Source organism: Balaenoptera borealis (genome assembly GCF_965194805.1).
Source record: "Balaenoptera borealis genome assembly, chromosome: 17".
Lineage (NCBI taxonomy): Eukaryota > Metazoa > Chordata > Mammalia > Artiodactyla > Balaenopteridae > Balaenoptera > Balaenoptera borealis.
Genome location: NC_138876.1, coordinates 21,343,264 through 21,362,161, shown reverse-complemented (window position 1 = coordinate 21,362,161; position 18,898 = coordinate 21,343,264). Strand labels below are relative to the sequence as shown.

General features: G+C 37.3%; 1 protein-coding gene and 1 long non-coding RNA gene across 2 annotated transcripts in view; one reads left to right on the top strand and one right to left on the bottom strand.

Annotated features, from left to right (window-relative positions):
* LOC309615152 overlaps positions 1-18,898 on the bottom strand; it is a 194,331-nt gene that overhangs the window by 158,617 nt on the left and 16,816 nt on the right. The window lies entirely within an intron of this gene.
* Positions 1-18,898, top strand: part of SLC30A8 (solute carrier family 30 member 8) — a 43,689-nt gene that overhangs the window by 7,975 nt on the left and 16,816 nt on the right. The window contains exon 2 of the mRNA XM_082364547.1: positions 10,707-10,906. Within this exon, the coding sequence (XP_082220673.1) occupies positions 10,707-10,906 (200 nt within the window). The remainder of the gene's footprint in view (positions 1-10,706; positions 10,907-18,898) is intronic.

Genomic DNA, 18,898 nt, shown 5'->3' with positions numbered 1-18,898 from the left:
TTATCACATATACACACCTATAATAAATATAGCTGAGCTTAATGTTCTACATAGCTCTAGTTCTTTTTACTATCTCCTACAGTGCCATGTGCAATATATTCATTCATTTCCCCCTTATTTAACAATAATTGATTGAACATGTGTATATATACTGGAGACTAAAATATTCCTAGTCCTATATCTCTGTCCTCTTGAAAGCCTGAGTCTAATGTGGAATGCATATAAGAAACAGGCAATTACAAAATAGCATGTGTGTTATTCTGGGGGTATACAGTAAGAATACCTCAAGGGAACTTAAGTCTTCGCTGGACTTTGGGAGTCAGAGAAAGCTTTTCAGAAGTGATAGGCTGAGAACTGAAAAAATAAAAAGGAATTAGAATAGGGTTAGGGAAACCCTACATAGGAAGTAGCGTTAGGAAAGTTTTCCTGACTGAGATAATTTCCTGGTAAAGACAGAGACAAATAAGAATGAGACTTTGGTGCATCTGGGGAATTCAATCCAAGTGGGGAGCAAAGAGAGACACACTCAGAATACATAGATAAATGAATGAGAATCTGAAATAAATTCATGTTAGAAGCAGAATTTAAGAGAATACTTACCCATTAATAATATGTGTAATGTTTTTGTGTGTTTCATGAAAACAAATTAATATTCCAAAGAGTAGCGGCATTGTGTTTGACAGCATCGAATGTTTAAGCAACTGCAAAGGGACTTTTTCTTAGGATATTTATAACTTTGCTTAAAAAATATATATGACAAAGAGTCTAGCACATCTATTATCTCACACTGTAAGAATTATTTTTCTAAGAAAATAATATTAGATGTGATTTATTGAGATCATAAATGACAAAGCCTCACGTTAGGTCAGGCAGAAATTTTGAACAACAAATTGTTAACCCTGTGGACACTATTAATAGAGCATCTCTACATTATTAAAATAGCAGTATTTCCCTTCTCATGAAACTAGACCATTAGCACTCTGTTATGCAAATAAAGCCAACTGTTTATGGTTATAGGGTTTCATTCACCTTATGAATTGGTATGGTTTTCAGGATACAGTGATGATAAAAACTGTCAAACTCATTTTTATTTTCTTTCCAAATAAAAACAATTGAACCTAGATGAGATTATTTATCCTGATCCCTCATTCCACCAGTTAGGAAAGTGAATTCCAGAGAGAATAAATGCCATTTTTAAGGTTGGATGTCTAATTATGGCAGAGTTGGGATGTAGATCATGCCTCCTGTTTGTGAATTTTGCTCCCCTCCCCCTCTCCTGCACACACCACTTTCACCATGTGGCCTCCTGGGTCCTTAATCTCTTTCCTTCTGAGCTCATATGAACCTTGATCCCCTCACTAATTCACTTTTCCTCACCTCTCCCAATCTCCTTTCTCATATATTTTGTTCTATCTCTATTTCAGAGGTAACTTTGTCCCCTGAAGGTCCTTCTCTTTTCTCCTTCCTTCTCTTTTTTTCTACTTATCATCAGCTTTCTATTTAAGTTGTTATCACCTGTTAAGACACTTATCTAGAAGGAATATGTATTCTCTAATTACACAACAAGAGTGCTTCAGTTATCTATTGTTGTGCAAGAAACTACCCCCAAAATGTAGCGGCTTCAACAACAATCATTTTATTAATCACAGTTCTCACTCCATGTGGAGTTACCGAGGTTTGCTTGTGAGGCTGCATTCTGCTGGTGTCTGGGATATGCTAGAAGGTCAAGGATGGCTTCACTCACTTGTCTGGGGTCTTTGTGTTGGCTTTGACTGGTCTTCGTTCTCCTTCCCATGGCTTCTCTCTCTGTGTGGTGTCTCATTTTATCAGATTAGCTTGGACTTTTTTATATGGCAGTTCAGGGGAGCAAGAGAGAAGCAGTGGAAGCTGACAGGTGTCAGACAGCCTAAGACCAGAACTGGCACAGCACCATTTTTACCACATTTGATGGGTTAAAGCAAGTCCCAAGTCTGAGATTCAAGGGGTGGCACAGTGGATTCCATCTCTTGCTGGCATGTGCATATAAGATGACAGGAATTGTTGGACATAATTTTAGAGACATTTTACCACAGGAAGTAGTAATATTAGGCCCTGTAGGTATTATTGTGTAATCTCTCCCCCACCAGTCCCTCCAATTCTCTTTCCAGTGATGTGATTCCCTATGCTTGGGCTCATGGTAGCAAAGAGATAGTTGTATAAAGTTGACCTACATACTCAATATGGTTTTCTTGGTACTGGAAACAAGCTTTTCTTTTTCCCAAGTTGTATATTAAATAAGTGCAGGGAATGTGAGGGCAGGGCCAGGTGGTAGGGACAAAGTACTGGTATCTTTTCAATGTGAAGCCTTAAAGTGTGTGTGTGTGTGTGTGTGTGTGTGTGTGTGTATGTGTGTTTGGGATGGCAGGACTTCTGGAATGGTGGTGCAAGTAGCTCAATGGACCTCCTTCCCCAGTGAAACATTTTTACCATTTTACTGGTAAAAATAATATTAAAAAAACTCCAACAGTTTAGTCTCTGGAAATTGTCTTAAGGGCATACAGCAAACTGAGATTTATTCAAGAAAAGCTACTAAATCTCAGTAAAAAGCAAGAGTCTGTGGCATTTGAGCCATGATCTGCCCCACAAACCTCTTTCCCCTCCAAGCTTGTTGTGATGGAAGTTCTACTCTGGTTGGATGTGGCCAAAAGACAGGGATCTCTCTCTCCCAGCTTCTATAGTAAAATATTACAGACTGGGTAGCTTAAATAACAGAAATTTATTTTTTCTCCCAGCTTCCAACTGGGGCTACAGTTCACCCCTAGAGCAAAGGGCTGCTGGAATCTCTAATGGCCCCAGCTCCATATTATAGAACCTGTATTCAATACAGACATGGCCAAGAGGACTGGGGCCCCCTTCCTTCACCCAATCCCTGCTCACGGTCCAGGAGCAGCAAGCTCCTGAACACCCCTGCCCTGGCTGACACATAGGCTGAGGTTCTTCACCACCCACTTATGGAGCAGAGGTGGCACTCCAGGATAAGTGGGTCACTGTTCCTTCTCTCAGTTTTGGGGAAGTGATGCAGAGGTTCTGCCCATGGGAGAATCAGGCTATAAGAACAGAGAGCTATGCATCTTTCCCTTAGAGGACTGATGATACATCAGCTAAAAGTTTATTTGGAACAGAACATGGGATAGTTCAAGCATAAGGGCACTGTCAAAAACAATGAGGATTTTGCTGTTGAGCAATCAAGAGCAGGCTGGTTGCTTCATCAGAGCAACAAGCTAAATGGTAAACCAGTTAGAAGTTTAACAGAAACAGCTAGGGAAAGACAGGTAAAATGAGCCCTCCTGGAGTTGGCACAAGCCACAAAGATTAGCCTCAAATACTATCCCTGTAAGGAGGCTCTTATGGACTGAACGTTTTTGTCATTCCACAATTCATATATTAAAACCCTAGCTCCCATGTGGCTATATTGGAAACAGGACCTTTAAGATGATTAAGGTTAAATGAGGTCATTAGGGTGAAGTCCTGATAGATAGAACTGCTATCTTTATAAAAGAGGAAGAGATACCAGAGATCTCTCTCTTTCTACCATGTGACAACATAGCAAGAAGACAGCCATCTACAAGCCAGGACCACCAAAACCAGAAACCAAATGTTCCAGCACCTTAATAATGGATTTCTAGCCTCTAGAACTATGAAAAAATAAATTTCTGTTGTTTAAGCTACCCAGTCTGTAGTATTTTACTATAGAAGCTACAGTAGACTAATACATGGCCCAACTTTAATTGGATAATATTGTAATTTATGCCTCAGGATGCTGTTGAAAACATTAGTGCAATCAGCAAGTGATTAAGGAGGACAAGAGCTGAGTGTGATACCAACACAGGCAGAGCAGCCAGAAGCTTAACAGTGAGAGCATGGAAAAAGACAGTCAAAGCAAACATGATGAAAATGATCACCATCCCTGGGAAAGGGGGTAGGGGGAGGTAAGGATAACTGTGCACATGTCCAAGGCTGCACTCTCTGAGGAATGGCAATAGAGGCTACACAGCAGGGAAGGTCAAAGAAAATACTCCACTGAACTAGACAAGCCAATTCACTAACCAAATAAAAAAGCAAACAAGTAAACAGCAACAATAACAAGCCCACTGGGGTTCAGTATTCAGGATTGCTACAATATATTACCTAAAACATCCAGTTTCCAAAAAAATATGACAACCTATGCAAAGGAACAGGAAAGAATAACCTATAAACAGTAAAAAGAGCAGGTAATAGAAACTGCCTTTGAAAGGGCCCCCATGTTGAACTTAGCATTCAAAGATTTAAAGCAGCTATTATAAATATGTTCAAAGAATTAAAGAAAATCATGTTTAAAGAATTAAAGAAAGGCAGGATGACAATGTCTCATCACATAGAGAATATCAGTAATAATAGATAGAAATTATAAAAAAAGAACCAAATTCTGAAGTTGAAAAGTACAATAAATAGAACAAAGGGACTCAGCAGTAGATATGAGCTGGCAGAAGAAAGAATCAGTGACTGTGAAGACAGGTCAATAGTTATGCAGCATAAAGTACAGAGAGAAAAAGGAATGAATAAAAATTAACAGAGCCTCAGAGAAATGTGATACATAGTTAAATGTCCTACCATATACATAATGGCAATACCAGAAAGAGAGGAGGCAGAAAAGGAGCAGAATAACATTCAAAGGAACAAATTTCAAAATTTGGTGAAAATATTAATTTATACATCCATGATAGTCAACAAACTCTAAGAAGAATCAAGGCAAACAGATCTATACTCTGACACACACATCATAGTTAAAATATTGAAAGCAAAACACACATAAGAATCTTGAAAGCGGTAAGAGGAAAAAAGACTCATCGTGAGCAAGAGTTTCTCAGTAAGATTAACAGCTGACTTCTATCAGAAACAAAGGAGGCTGGAAGGCAGTGGGACAGCATATTTAAAGTACTGAAAGAAAAAACAAACCCTGCCAATCAATCAACTTTTATCCAACAGAACTATCTTTCTAAAATGAAGGTGAAACAAAGAAATCCCCAAATGAATAAAAATTGAGAGAACTTTTTGCTAGCAGATTCATTTTACAAGTAATAGTAAAGGAAATTCTTCAGTCTTAAAACAAATGACACCAGCCATTAACTGGAGTCAACACACAAAAAATCAAACAGCATCAGTAAAGGTAATTATGTAGATAATTACAAAAGACAGAATATTTACTCTCCTTTTTTCTCTTAATTGATTTAAAGATAAATCACATAAAATAAAATGCATGTGATCTTTGATGAAACGGAAAAATTCACAGAAAGATATCAGCTACCAAACTCGAGAGGAAATAGAAATCTGAGTAGACCAATAACAAGTAAAGAGATTGTATTAGCTTCACATAAAGAAAGCCCAGATGTCTCACTGATGACTTCCACCAAAGATGTAAAATAGAATTAATATCAATTCTTCCAAACAATAAAAGAGTGAACATTTTCCAACTTATTCTATGAGTTCAATATTCCACAGATAGAAAAACAATAGAAATGAAAACATACAATAGAAATGAAAACATACTTCCACAAAACTTTGTATACAAATTTTCAAAGCAGCATTATTCATAATAGCTGAAAAAATGTAAACAACCTAAATATCCATTAGATGTATATCCATACAACTGAGTACTATCTGGAAATAAAAAGCAATAAAGTACTGACGTACTGATATTTGCTATAACATGGATGAACCTTGAAAACACTACACTAAGTGAAAGAAGCCGGTCACAAAATCTACATAATGTATGATTCCATTTATAGAAAATGTCCAGAATAGGCAAATTTATAAAGACAGAAATAAGATTAGCGATTTCCTGAGGTAGGATTGTGTGTAAGGAGACTGGGGATTTACTGCATATGGAATTTCTTTTTGGGGTGATGAAAATGTTCTAAATTAGATTGTGGTGATGGTTGTACGACTTTGTACATATGCTAAAACCCATTAATTGTATACATTAAATGGGTTTGTGGTATATGAATTATATTTTAATAAAGCTGTTTAAAAAAGGGGTGGAACATTGGATAGCTGGTCTGGGACAAGAAGTTACACCTGTTAGGTGAACACTTCTATTCCCCACTCCCTCATAACATTTAATCAAATAAACGGTCTCCATATTTTGCTCACTATACTCTAGCCTTCCAAGCAACACCCAAAATGATTTTAGAAATGTGAACCACATAATGTTACTTCCCTAGTCAAAACTTTCCAACTTCCTCCTTTTACATTTTGAAGAAAATGAAACCCTTTACAATGGCCCACAGAGTTCTGCATGACCCGACTTCTGCCTCCTTCTTTGACTTCATCCAATTTCACTCTCTCTTCATGTTACAGTGCCCACTATGTAGTTTCCTTTCTGTTCACGACAAGCTTCTGAACAAGACAAGCTCTTTCTTGCCTTTGGGCTTTTGCACCAGCAATGCCCTCTGCTTGTGATGTTCCTCCTTCATGTGGGTCTGCTCCTGGTTATCTTTTAAGTTACTGCTGAGATATCATCTACAGAGGTGCCTTCCCCTACCACTCTATTGCAGGTAGCCTCACCTTTCCTCTCCCAGTCACTGCCCATGATACTACACAGCCTCTGTTACTATCCGCTGGTTTGCTGTGTTCCCCTCTGCTCGGATATAAGCTTCTTAGGTCAAGAACTTTGCTTGTCTCAAAGGCATGGTATCATTAGCACCTCTGATGGTGCAGGCATGCAATACTTTTGTTGAATGAATGAATACATGAAGTGTTGGAAATGCATGGCAGGACCTAAGATTTTATCTCCTCTCCCAACAGGAAGAGTGATTTAAGGCTCTTGGGAAAGGTAATGTGAAAGTACAAAAACTAAGTGATTTTATATAGTCAACATGGGAAGTAAGAGTGTGAAAAATATTACCAGCTCCACTTAAGAGATATAGAACCAAAGGGGTTTGACTTCTACCAACAGACAAAAATAAGATACAAAATTAAAAAAAAAAATGCTTCTCCAAGATCACAAAATAAAGCTCCATTTTATAATTCTTATTTTAAGAGAGGAACTCTAAGTTCTAGGCTATTGACATCAACTTTTGTAATATTTCCCTATTTTTCTTCTCTGTTTCTCCCCATTTTTTCTTTTTGATGCTACAGTAAGTTTCTTTGCTCTGGCCTATTGTTCCTACTCTTCAAAGCGGCAGCCATATTTGAGTGTGTGGTGACCTCTGGTGATTTATTCTTTGAAAGTAAATTCACATTTCATATTTTGATGCATTCTAGCATTTGCTTTTTAGAACCTTCGTTTTAAAATTCTTCTTAGAATTTGCATCACTTTTCAGATCAAGAGCCTGTACTGCATCTAGAGACACTTAGACCACTTTGCTCTTATGAGATGATGAGGAATATATTTTAACTTCAGTTTTTTAACTTCTTTTGGAATCATAGACCCTTTGGGGAGCCCAGCGAAGATGGTGGACTCCCACCTCCCCTCATAAAACACATACATACACATGTGAACACACTGTATCCAATTTCAGTCTTGTTTTGGATTTCTGGCTTAGTGCTTCAAGGAACAATCTCAGCTCAAAATGTATCCAAATTGGTTAATCTTAGGTCTAGGACAAGGTAGCAGCATTTAAAAGTAAAAATTGGCCAGGTTTCTTGCACTTTTCCTCTTGTGGCATTGCTCACAGGCTGCTCCCCTGGTGGAATTCCTGCCTTGGTCTGCCTTCTAAACTGTTCCAGGATAAGTTCTCTCTCAGTCACTCACCACCTGGTTTTCTCTGCCCACAAGATTCACGAAAAATAGAAAATAAAGTAAAGCTTCATATGGCCAGAGTGGTCATATGAACAATGCCAGAATATTTGGTGACCCTGTCCTGCTCACACTGCCTTCTCAGCACAAGGAAAGAGGAAACCTCCACCATGTTTTCTTATTAGTTCTCTGGCTCCTCTGAGTCGATGACCATTGGTGACTAACACTACTACCTTATATATGTTGTTTATTATCAGGGTATGTATCACATTACAAAGGTGAAAATTTATAGGTATGAGTACTCTATGTGCCTCTTGCCAAATAGTTCTTATTCCAATATGAAGATTACTTGGAATTGCTCAAAATCCTGAGTGCTATTAACATCATCGGCAAAAACATTCTGAAGCCAATTTGGCAATATACATCAAAATCCTTAAAAATGCAGATACTCTTTTTTTAAAAATAAATTTATTTATTTATTTGTTTTTGGTTGCGTTGGGTCTTCGTTGCTGCACGTGGCCTTTCTCTAGTCGCGGCGAGCGGGGGCTACTCTTTGTTGTTGTGCGCGGGCTTCTCACTGCAGTGGCTTCTCTTGTTGCAGAGCACAGGCTCTAGGTGCTCGGGCTTCAGTAGTTGCGGCACGAGGGCTCAGTAGTTGTGGCATGCGGGCTCAGTAGTTGTGGCACGCAGGCTCAGTAGTTGTGGCTCACGGGCTTCAGAGCGCAGGCTCAGGAGTTGTGGCACACGGGCTTAGTTGCTCCACAGCATGTGGGATCTTCCCGGACCAGGGCTCGAGCCCATGTCCTCTACATTGGCAGGCGGATTCTTAACCACTGCGCCACCAGGGAAGCCCAAAATGTAGATATTCTTTAGCCAAGTAATTCCCCTTTCAGGATTGCATTTTAAGGAGATAATAATATATTTACCGAAGGATAACTATAAGGATATGAATCACAGTGGTGCCAAATAATTGGAAAAGAGTCAATTGTTCAATAATAGAAAATAGTTACTTATGTTATGACATATCTATACTAAATATAATGCTCTCTGAATGTTAAACTAATGATATAGAATATTTAATAAATTGAGAAAATGTTAAAAATATATACAGCTAAAAATTAGGTTCCAAAGCTCTATCTTTGGTGGAATCCTATTGTGACACTGTCATTTCATCCACAATCTATTCCAGCCCATCCCCACTGAGTTGCAGTCATGTGATTTGGGTAGCATTTACCCCACTCTCAGCTCCAGGAGTCAGCGTTGTTGGGTTTAGCCAATCTTCTGGCTGTAACAAGGTCTAAGCCAATTAGCACATCCATAGTCCTCTGGCTACAGAGGCTGGCCAAATCAGCATGCAACTCAGGACTCCTGTTTTGCAGTTGGGAGAATGAACACTCTTTCTTGCTGTATAAGAAAAAACAAGTACACAGTCCTGATTATCTTGGGCAACTATTCCACTACATGAGGAAAACCAGCCTGAGGTTGAAGAGTAGTTGAGAACTGCAGAGCAATGGATCTGGAACTTTGATAAATCAGGCTGAAGCCTGATACTTCTAGATGTTTTCAGTTGCAGAACCAATAATTCCCATTTGTTAATTTACCTAGCATGAGCTTTGTTTCCTGTACTTGCTATCAAAAACATCCTAATTAATATGGACTCTAAGTAAAAACAGTATTTATTTATTACAAAGCTAAACAAAAAACTATCAATAATAGTTGTCTCTTGGTGGTAATTTATTAGTGATTTTTTTCCCTCTGCTTTGTGCCTTTCTGTAATTCCAGGTTTTCTATAATGAATATGTATGTTATTTTATTCAGGAAAACCCCCCAACTATAAGGATAATTAGAATTGTAATAATAATCATCATTTAAGCCAAAACCATCAGATCTTTTTGTGGATGGTGATAAGACAAAGTAACTCTTCAAGTGGAGGAAAATAATTTATTTCCATTTTTATACCTTTCAAAGTCATGAATGTAAAGTTCTTACTCCTAAGAATCTTATTAATGTCTTCTAATAAGTTTATTAAAAAATACAAATCTGATTAGTTCAAGATCATGGCATCAGTAAAAATTGGTTTTAGGTGTACCGATGTTCAGGTAGAGAGGCAGTGTGGGCATAGTGGAAAAAACACTAGGCTTGGAGTCCCAGCTCTCCCATTTCCTGGCCATTTGACCTCAGGCAATTACTTAACCTCTCTGAATCTTTACTTCAGGTAAGAAACTGTGGGTTGGACTAAATGTTATCTACAATCTTTGCATTTGTGAAATTCTATATTTCTATAAATGGCTCTATATTTCTATAAATGCTTTATATTTGAATAGAACTGATAGGCACTGCCTGCTTTTGGAAGTATAAGTAGGTTTAACTCTCATTACAACTTTGATAGATTGGCAGAGATTTCTGCAAAGCTGTGTTAAGAAGGTTTCTGAGGGTTCATATGGACTCAGCAGGAAAAAGTGCTATGATCTATTAACAATGTTGTTGCGCAGAAGAAAGGGAGAGTGTTGCCATGCAATAGTGAGTGTCTGAATCACCAGGCTGACTCGTACACACATTACTCGTTAATAATAATAACCTCATTACTGCCCCTTTTAAAATCTATAGCAGGTCCAAAATGTTTTCAAAGTGAAGTGACTGTGAAGGAAATGCACCAAAATGTATCTGCTTCCTTTCTCCTTTTCCTTTACTTTCTTTTAATCACTGGTAGTATAGACTGAATAAGAGCTTGCCTAAATAAAAGCAAAACTCTGTTTGTAGTTGAGAATTCAGAAGGAAATTCCTCTCTTGTTCCTTACATTTGATATTTCTTGTAGAAGGAGCCATGAATGATAAGTTCCTAGCTAGTCAGCCAATGTCCTCATAGCAGTTCTGGTAATGGGTAGGGCTGTCAGTGAGAGGTTTGTTTGCAACCATGTTCACTTCTTGCTTCTGTCAAACTCATCCTCAGCATGGAACTCCAGCAGAAACCCTTGAATAAAGATCAACGTCCTGGAGAGAAGCCAGAGGAGCCAGAGTCAGGAACCATGTATCACTGCCACAGCAACTCCAAGGCCACAGAGAACAGGGCAAAGGAGCAAGTCTATGCCAAGTGGAAACTCTGTGCTGCTTCAGGAACATGCTTAGTTTTCATGATTGCAGAGGTCATCGGTGAGTATTTCTCAAGACTTCTCTGATTAAACAAGCAAACCAACAAAACCCTGCATCATTACAGGAGAGTTGCCTAAGTTCTTTTAAAAAAAGACTGAATATTTTCTGTAAATATAAAGTAACAATATGCTCATTGTAGATAAGTTGGAAAGCAGAAGGAAACAAAATAAAATTCATCACAATCCCCTTTTGAGTGATAATCTTCAATAACATTATGGAGTATTTTTCTACAGTATATTTTCTATTCATAGCTCACAATTTTTTTTTTAACATAACTGAGAGCACACAGTGCTTTTGGCCATGCCATCAAATACTCTTCAAAAACATTTCTATGCCTGAACAATATTCTATAATATGCTCTACTGTGATTTACATAACCATCTCTCTATTGTTAGAAATTCTGGGAGTTTTTTCCTGCTTATGGACAATGCTGCAATGAAAAATCTGGAATAAAACTCTGCTTGCTTTTCTGGATAATTCCTTCAAAGAGATTCCTAAAAGTGGAAATAACTAGTTGAAGGACATGAATATTTTTATTACTACTTTATGCACATTGCCAAACTGCTACCCAGAAAGCTTGAAACAATTCCTATGTCTGCCAGCTCTACATGAGAATGATTCTCTCTCCAAATCTTTCCCAGAACTTATTTTAATCTTTCAAAAATCTTTGCTAATGTATAGATGAATATGTTTTAATATGCATTCCTTTGTTACTATTATTTGCATGTTTATTAATGATCTGTATTTCCCTCTGTTAATGCATTTCCTATTTGCCTCTTAATATCTGTGGCTCATTTGTTTTTTCAGATAATTTGTAATTCTTTATATTGATCTCTGGGAGCTCTTTATATAGTTATTAAACTTTTGTTATATCTGTTATAAGTACTATTCTAGTTTGTTGTTTACTTTTTAGTTTTTGTTTAATTTTTGGTTTGACTTAGAGAAGTTTCAAATTTTATAGAGGTAATTGTATCAAACATTTCATTTTGAGCTGATTTCTTTTACTACTCTTTCACTATTTTAGTGCTTAGTAAGCCTTTCCTATCTACTGAGAAGATAAATATCATTTTGTTGTTGTTCAATTTTTTGCATTTAATTTTAAATCAATGTGAAATTATCTATGCTCTTAGCATTGAAAATTCTCTTTCTAAAGAGCTAACAAAGATTTATACATCATTTATGGAATAATTCATTATTTCCTCCATTGATTTTTCTCCATATTACTTTTATCATTTATCAAATTTCTATAAATAATAGAGTTAGGTTCTAAGGTGTTTTATCTGTGCTGCTGATCTCTGTCAGTAGTAACATATTTAATGTAGATTTACATGTTATAATATCTGTTGTTCTTTCCTCATTATCCTTTGTTTAACAGAAAAAAGGTAAAGGCTGTTCATTCCTGTTTATTACTCTAATTAAACATGAGAATAATTTTGTTCAGTTTCCTCCAAAATCTAATTTTGATTTTATTGGTATATAAATAAATTTGGGAACACAAATCTTCTTAAAATACTCAGTTTTTCCCTCCAGGAATACAGTATGTTTCTCCATTTATCCAGATATTCTACATCTCTCATCAAGTTAAGGTTTTATGTTTTTAGTTTGCTTGTTTTAACACAAGGACAACCTACTTCTTGCTAGAGTTATTTATAGTTATTTTGTGTGTTTGGTTTATTCTTTCCAGAGGTGAGGAGGGTCTTCCTTTTCTCATGTCCTGCTTTCTAAATGGTTACTTTTTGGATTTTGGAAAGTTTTCATTTTGTATATTCATTTTGTACTCAACAGTGTATATTCATTTTGTACTCAACAGTGTATTTCATTTTGTACTCAACAGTGTAATAACTATCGTCATTCTAAATGTATCTCAGTTAATTTTCCTTGTTCCTCTCTCATCTCTCCTCCTAGGAGATAATCATCTCCTGTTCAAAAAAATTATATTTCTCCTTGCTTTCAATAGTTATGTCTCTTCTGTATGTTTCATATTTTTATCATGTTAAATAATATGCTAAATCAAATCATATGTTCAACTATTTAGCTGTTAAGTGAAATGTTTCCTGAGGGGTTAAGTATTTTTATTATGTTAATGAAGTATTCTCCTTGTCCTAGTTTTTTAATGGTTAACGGATAATCGAGGATGAGTGTTGACTTTTATCAAAAACCTTATCTTTTAAATTCATTCTGTTTTAAAACTTTTTTACCCATTGTTGATGTGTATTATATTAAGAGATCATGATGCATTTCTGGTATTATGATGACAACAGCTAATATTTGTTTAATGCTTACTATGTGCTGGGAACTGTGATGAGTGCTTTCTACGTATCACCTTACTTAATCCTGATGAAATTCCTGAGAGGTAGGTCCTATTATGAATTGCACTTTATAGACCATAAACCCGAAGCACAAAGAGTAAAGTACTTGACTTTAACAACATACCTATCAGTGAGCAGGTGGTCTGAATTCCAGAGCTCATGTTCTTAGGCTCTCACTATGGTGACTAGACCTCGGTGGACCATTCTTTCAAGGCATTGCTCAATCTGAGTCACTAATATTTTTGTTAGGATTTTTACATTGAAAAATCATTGTAATTTTTTTGATCATTGAAATTTAACTATAGTTTTCTGTTTTGGAGCTATTTTTCTTGGTTTTTGAATCTGAGTTATGCATATTAAAATGAAAAGTTTAGTTTTAATAATTTCCTTTTTATATACTGGGTTGGCCAAAAAGTTCATTCGGGTTTTTCCATAAGATGTTAAGGAGAATCCAGAACGAACTTTTTGGCCAACTCTATAAAAAAACTAAAACAATTTATATGACATTGTAATTATTCTTTCTTTTTAAGAACTCCCTGATAAATTGTCTGACTTCAGAGACATTCTTGGAGATAATTTTTTCATATATTTTAGCTTCTTCCTCATTCATGGACATACTCAAAATTTCTACTTCTTGAGTAAATTTTGGTTACTTATAAATCTCCCAAGTCATTCATCTCACTGAAATTGTCAAATTTATTATCATACAATGGAATATGATAGTCTTATATTGGTATTCTCTTATTTATTCTAGCTCCTTTCTCATTTTAATATTGTTTGTATATTTTTACTTCTTTTCCTTGATAAAACTTCCCTTTACTTTATTGATATATATATTTTTTACTGAATATATTATTATTTTAATTTTCCTTCTGTTTTCTAATTCATAATTTTGGCTTTAAAAATATTTTTATTTCCTCTTTCTTTTCTCAGAGTTGTAGTCTTATTGCATATTTTAATATCTTAAGTTATATCTTTATTTAATGTATTTGTATCCTTTCTTTTTATTAATAATAAAGCTATGTAGAGCTTTAAACTTAATCTAAAGGTTTTGGTATGCTGTGGTATCTTATTTATAATTTTTTTACCAAAAAATTAACAAGAACACTATAAGCTACCTATATAAGTACCATAGGCTACTACCACTCTTACCACTATAACTTGTTACACTCTGTTACCAATATTTTGGCTTCATTTTCTCTTTATTACCTCAAAAGAGTGCTAAATTAATGATAATCTGATAGTGGAGGAGAATCTGTTAAGCTTTTTTTCTTTTTTAGCACTATAATAGCAAGCAATTAGAATTAGTTTCTTCAAGTTATGGAGTCTTCTGACCTATACACATATACTTTTATAGCTTTTGGAAACTGGAAGAGAGCTTAGACCCAATCCGGTCCAAGATGAATCCAGAGTTGGTAAATAACCTTCCAGTTAAAATTTTTTTAAAAAATTGATACCACACAATTTCTAGAGCCAGGGTGAGTCTTTTGAATGAATGACTTAATAGCTTGATAGAGCTGCAAAGAATTTACTTTTAGCAGCTCCAATCTGGAAAACTCCCTCTGGAACTCCATTGATATCTATACTAGAGGGGCATTCTTTTTTATTATTGAAAGTCATGAGACTATGGACAATTTTCAATTGCTCACATAAGAGATCAACAAAACAGAAAATCTAAAAAACATAATCCATTTGAAACATGATTTGAAAAGCTGATGTTCTGGACATTCATAGCCTTCCAAATAAAGTACTGGCACAACCCCATGCAAACACAGCTCAGCAGGATGTATAAACTGGCTTGTTTTCTGCACAACTTTCTTCTCTTGCTTTTCCCGGAAAACATGTGGATGCTGAGAATAGACGCATATTCTCCCCAGCTGATATCTAATTAATATTCTGAAATGACATGGCCTCCCATTCACAAAACTCAGTTTTCTCCTTGTACCTTTCCGTATGCCCTGTCAATTTGTTTCTAAAATTTTTAGAGGGGAAATGGGAAGCTATTCACTTGGAGTGAGCAAATCAATCTCCTCCTTTCCTTCTCATTCCTAATAATTAGTCTATGAGTTCAAATCTGGCTTTAGGGTCAGAAGAAAGTGATGTTGTCAGTAAAGGAATTAAGTGGATACTGACAGAAAATCATTTGGAATTTGAGCTGTATTGATGTTGAGCTAATTTTCCTGAAACATTGCTCTCATCGTGTTAATTCTGTTTTCAAAATTCTTCAGTGGCTCACCTTTGCCATTTCAGTCCTTCACAACCTTTTCCCCATCATGTCAAGCACAGGAAATTTTACTGAGCACAGGGGCAAACTGACAAGTATTCTCGTAGCAGAAAGAGGCTGGTTCAGGGGCCCTCTCTGTGGTAGGCCCTACTCAGCTGCACCAAGTGAAGAGAGATCAATATACTGGAAAACGCTGGCATCCTGCACAAAATGAAAAATTCTTACTCTGGCTTTCAAGTTATTCCACCATTTGCCTGCCAAACTGACTATCAATCTTTTTCTTTTACTACTTCCCTATATGACTCTTCTTCTGTTTCAGCTATTTATTCATTCTATGCAAAATAATCATTGCACCTTAAGGTCTCTGTAACTTTTGCTTATGCCTTTTGATTTACATGGAAAACCCTCTCATTCTCCATAGCCATCAAAACCCTGACCATCATTCAAGACCCCAACCCACAACTCACCTCCTTCCTAAAACCATTTTTGACCATGTCAGAGAAAGCAAGTAGTATTCTCAGATGACTTTTAGGAATCTGGGAGGTCCTCCTGCAGGATATGGGATCTGAGCAAAGCCTTGAAGGATGAGTAGGAATGGAGAGGTGACTAAGAGGGAGATGAGAAGGGCCTTTCAGATGGAGGGGCTTGAATGCGGTCCAGGAGTTAGTAAATATCAGCCTTACCTGGAAAGATTTTGAGTTCTTAGGTCAGCAATAGGACAAGAAATCTGTATTCTTAGAAGGAAATTCAAGTGATTCTGATGTGTTAGCCACATTTGGGTGGCACCGTTTGCAGTGGACTGGCACTGCCTGCCCAGCAAGCGTTCTCATACTTACTGTCCTGGCTGCAGCTCTGGTCCTCCTGGCCCAAGTCCCTCATGCTCACAGGCATGGCTGGCTGTGAGACAGCAAGCTGGATTAATCGGAGTCTCTGGGTCTTTATATAGGGAGACTGGGAAAAAAGCTCTCTCTCTCTTTCCTTTAAAATACTATGCTGAAATGATATAAACCCAGAGGCCCACCTTTTTTTTTGCTGAGGGGGAGGAAGCCTGTCTTCAGCAGAACAAGAAATAGCAATAGTTGGAGACAGAGCAGAGCCCCAACAAAAATTTTTTGAACCTTACGATTAGGCTGTGCCCGATCCAACCCCACCCAGATTTGTTCTCAGTTATTTGAGCCAATAAATGATCATTCTGTTGTTGTTTAAGCTAGTTTGAGTTGTGCATTTATGACTTACAACTGAAAGAACCTAAGGCAGTGGTGTGGGGTAAAACGTGGTTAGTGAGGAATGAAACTAGAATGGTGGCTGAGGGTTCTAGGAGGCTGTGAGGCCCGGCTGGGGAAGCTGGATTTATTCTGTAGGCTTTGGGGAGTAACTGGCGTTTAGAACAGGGGAGAACCAGGTCACAGAGCTGTGTTTAGAGAAAGAACTGGTCACAGGGTGCAGAGCAGATAGGAAGAGGGAATTAAAGGAGGCTAAGGCTTTGAACCTACTGAATTGGGATACTTTCTGATTGAATGTGAAAATTCCTATTGTAGCAAGGCCATAAAGAGGAGTTACACTACATATGTAAACATGCATCCCTTTTTAAGAAGACAGACATACAGAAACCGAGAACTCACAAAAACAAGCTCAAGTATGGCCATTTCTGGAAGAAAATGAGAGTAGTCAGGAAAAGACATCTTGAAGCAGGACTATTTAGAGTTAAGCAAGAATGGAGGAAGCATTGGTTTGCTGGAAAGGCGTACAGATCTGGGAGCAGGCTGGGGAAGATGGTAAGTATCTCAGAGTAAAAAAAAAAACCTCTCTCGTAGTAAGAGAAAGCTAAAGCTGAGTGATGTGATAACCACAAGCTTTATTGCTAAGGGTGCTTATTTTGTACTAGAGCCAGGGCGTCTCAGTGGCTTAGGCTACTTATTTTTTTGAGGTTGTTGGTATTAAAAATTTAAGAAATGTCAAAACGTGCCAATGCAAACTGTGGTGTGTTTTAAATACATGTTAAATAATGACTTCATGAGTTTTTGACATAACATCATATCTAGTGTAATAATACTATTCATAAAACAAAGAATTTTAAAAATATGAATTAATAGCATACACTGGGGTTGTCTAGAAATGGGACACAAGACTACAATTGTCAGATGAACATTTACTTCTCCCAATCCTGTTAGCATGTCTGTTCTCCACAGAAAACGTCACATGTACTTAACAGCAACTCTCCAAAGCTGGGGTGAATATGAGACCCAGGGCCAGTGGCTCCCCTGCTTTCCTACTGTCCTCTTCATCCCACAGACCCTAGAAGAGTCTGTTTCCAGTCCTTAGTGCCTCTCCTATCTTGTTCTAACTGCATGACTCTCTGCATTTTGCCATGTAATCCAGGAACATGTCTGTTACTGCCTTACTTCATGCCTTTATCTCAATTTCCTTTGGCTATTTCTGCTGTGTCTTAACCTCCAGCTTCTCCCTCCCCCGCCCCCAGCCCAAGTCATCCTCCCTATTGCTGGCAAAGATCTCCCGCTTAAATACAGATCTGAACATGTCACAACCTTGCCTCAAAATCACAAAAAGATCCCTTTGTCCCACAGGATAACATTCAAATCCTTTAGCATTACGTGTGACACCGTACACAAGGGTCCCCAAGCCACCTTTCCAGTCTCATTTCCCGTTATTTCTCCAACACACCACACCTCCTACTTTTCCACAAAGGTGCGCTGTTCTTTCATTTCTCTCTGTTTTTGTTCTTGCTCTTATCTCTTTCTGAAAAACTCTTCCCTTCTAGCTAATTCTTACCCCTCCCTCCTGTGGAAAGTTCTTCAGGGCTCCCAGTGAGAGTGGCTTTCTGATCCCCTAGACCCCTAGACCATGATGCCTGTTTTCTATACAGTGAGTGTTAGACAATGGGATCACTGAAGAGAGGAACTGTGCTTTGTTTAACTTTATTTATTTTTGTGTACCCTATCCCTGTGATGTGCACAGTAAGGTCTCAATACATCCTGGCTGGATGATTGAATTAATTGTCGATAATACCCCATGCTTTCAGAAGCAAATGCAAATTCAGTCACAGACTACCACTTGCAAACAGTTTACTCCATAGGATTCAGCATGATTGCCCACAGTTTTTTGGATTGTTCTTATAAGCAGCTTGGATGGTTGCAGAATGGTTCTCAGTTCCCGGGTCTCCATATAAACATGCTTCTTCCAAAGCAAGTCCTTTTTCTTTCCCAGTTACCTCCTGACTCAGCTAAGCCTGTTGAAGAACCCCTGTAAGATTTCATTTCCTTGACTTAAGCTAAAATTTTAGCCCAGCATACCATCATTCATCACCATCATTCATTGCTAAGATTGCGGCATGCTGCTTATCTGCATGTAGTCATTCCCTGGGCAAGAAATAATGCATTATTAACACAGCTTTATTATCAGGCCCAAGTTTGGCAGACAGAGCAACATTAGAGGATAATT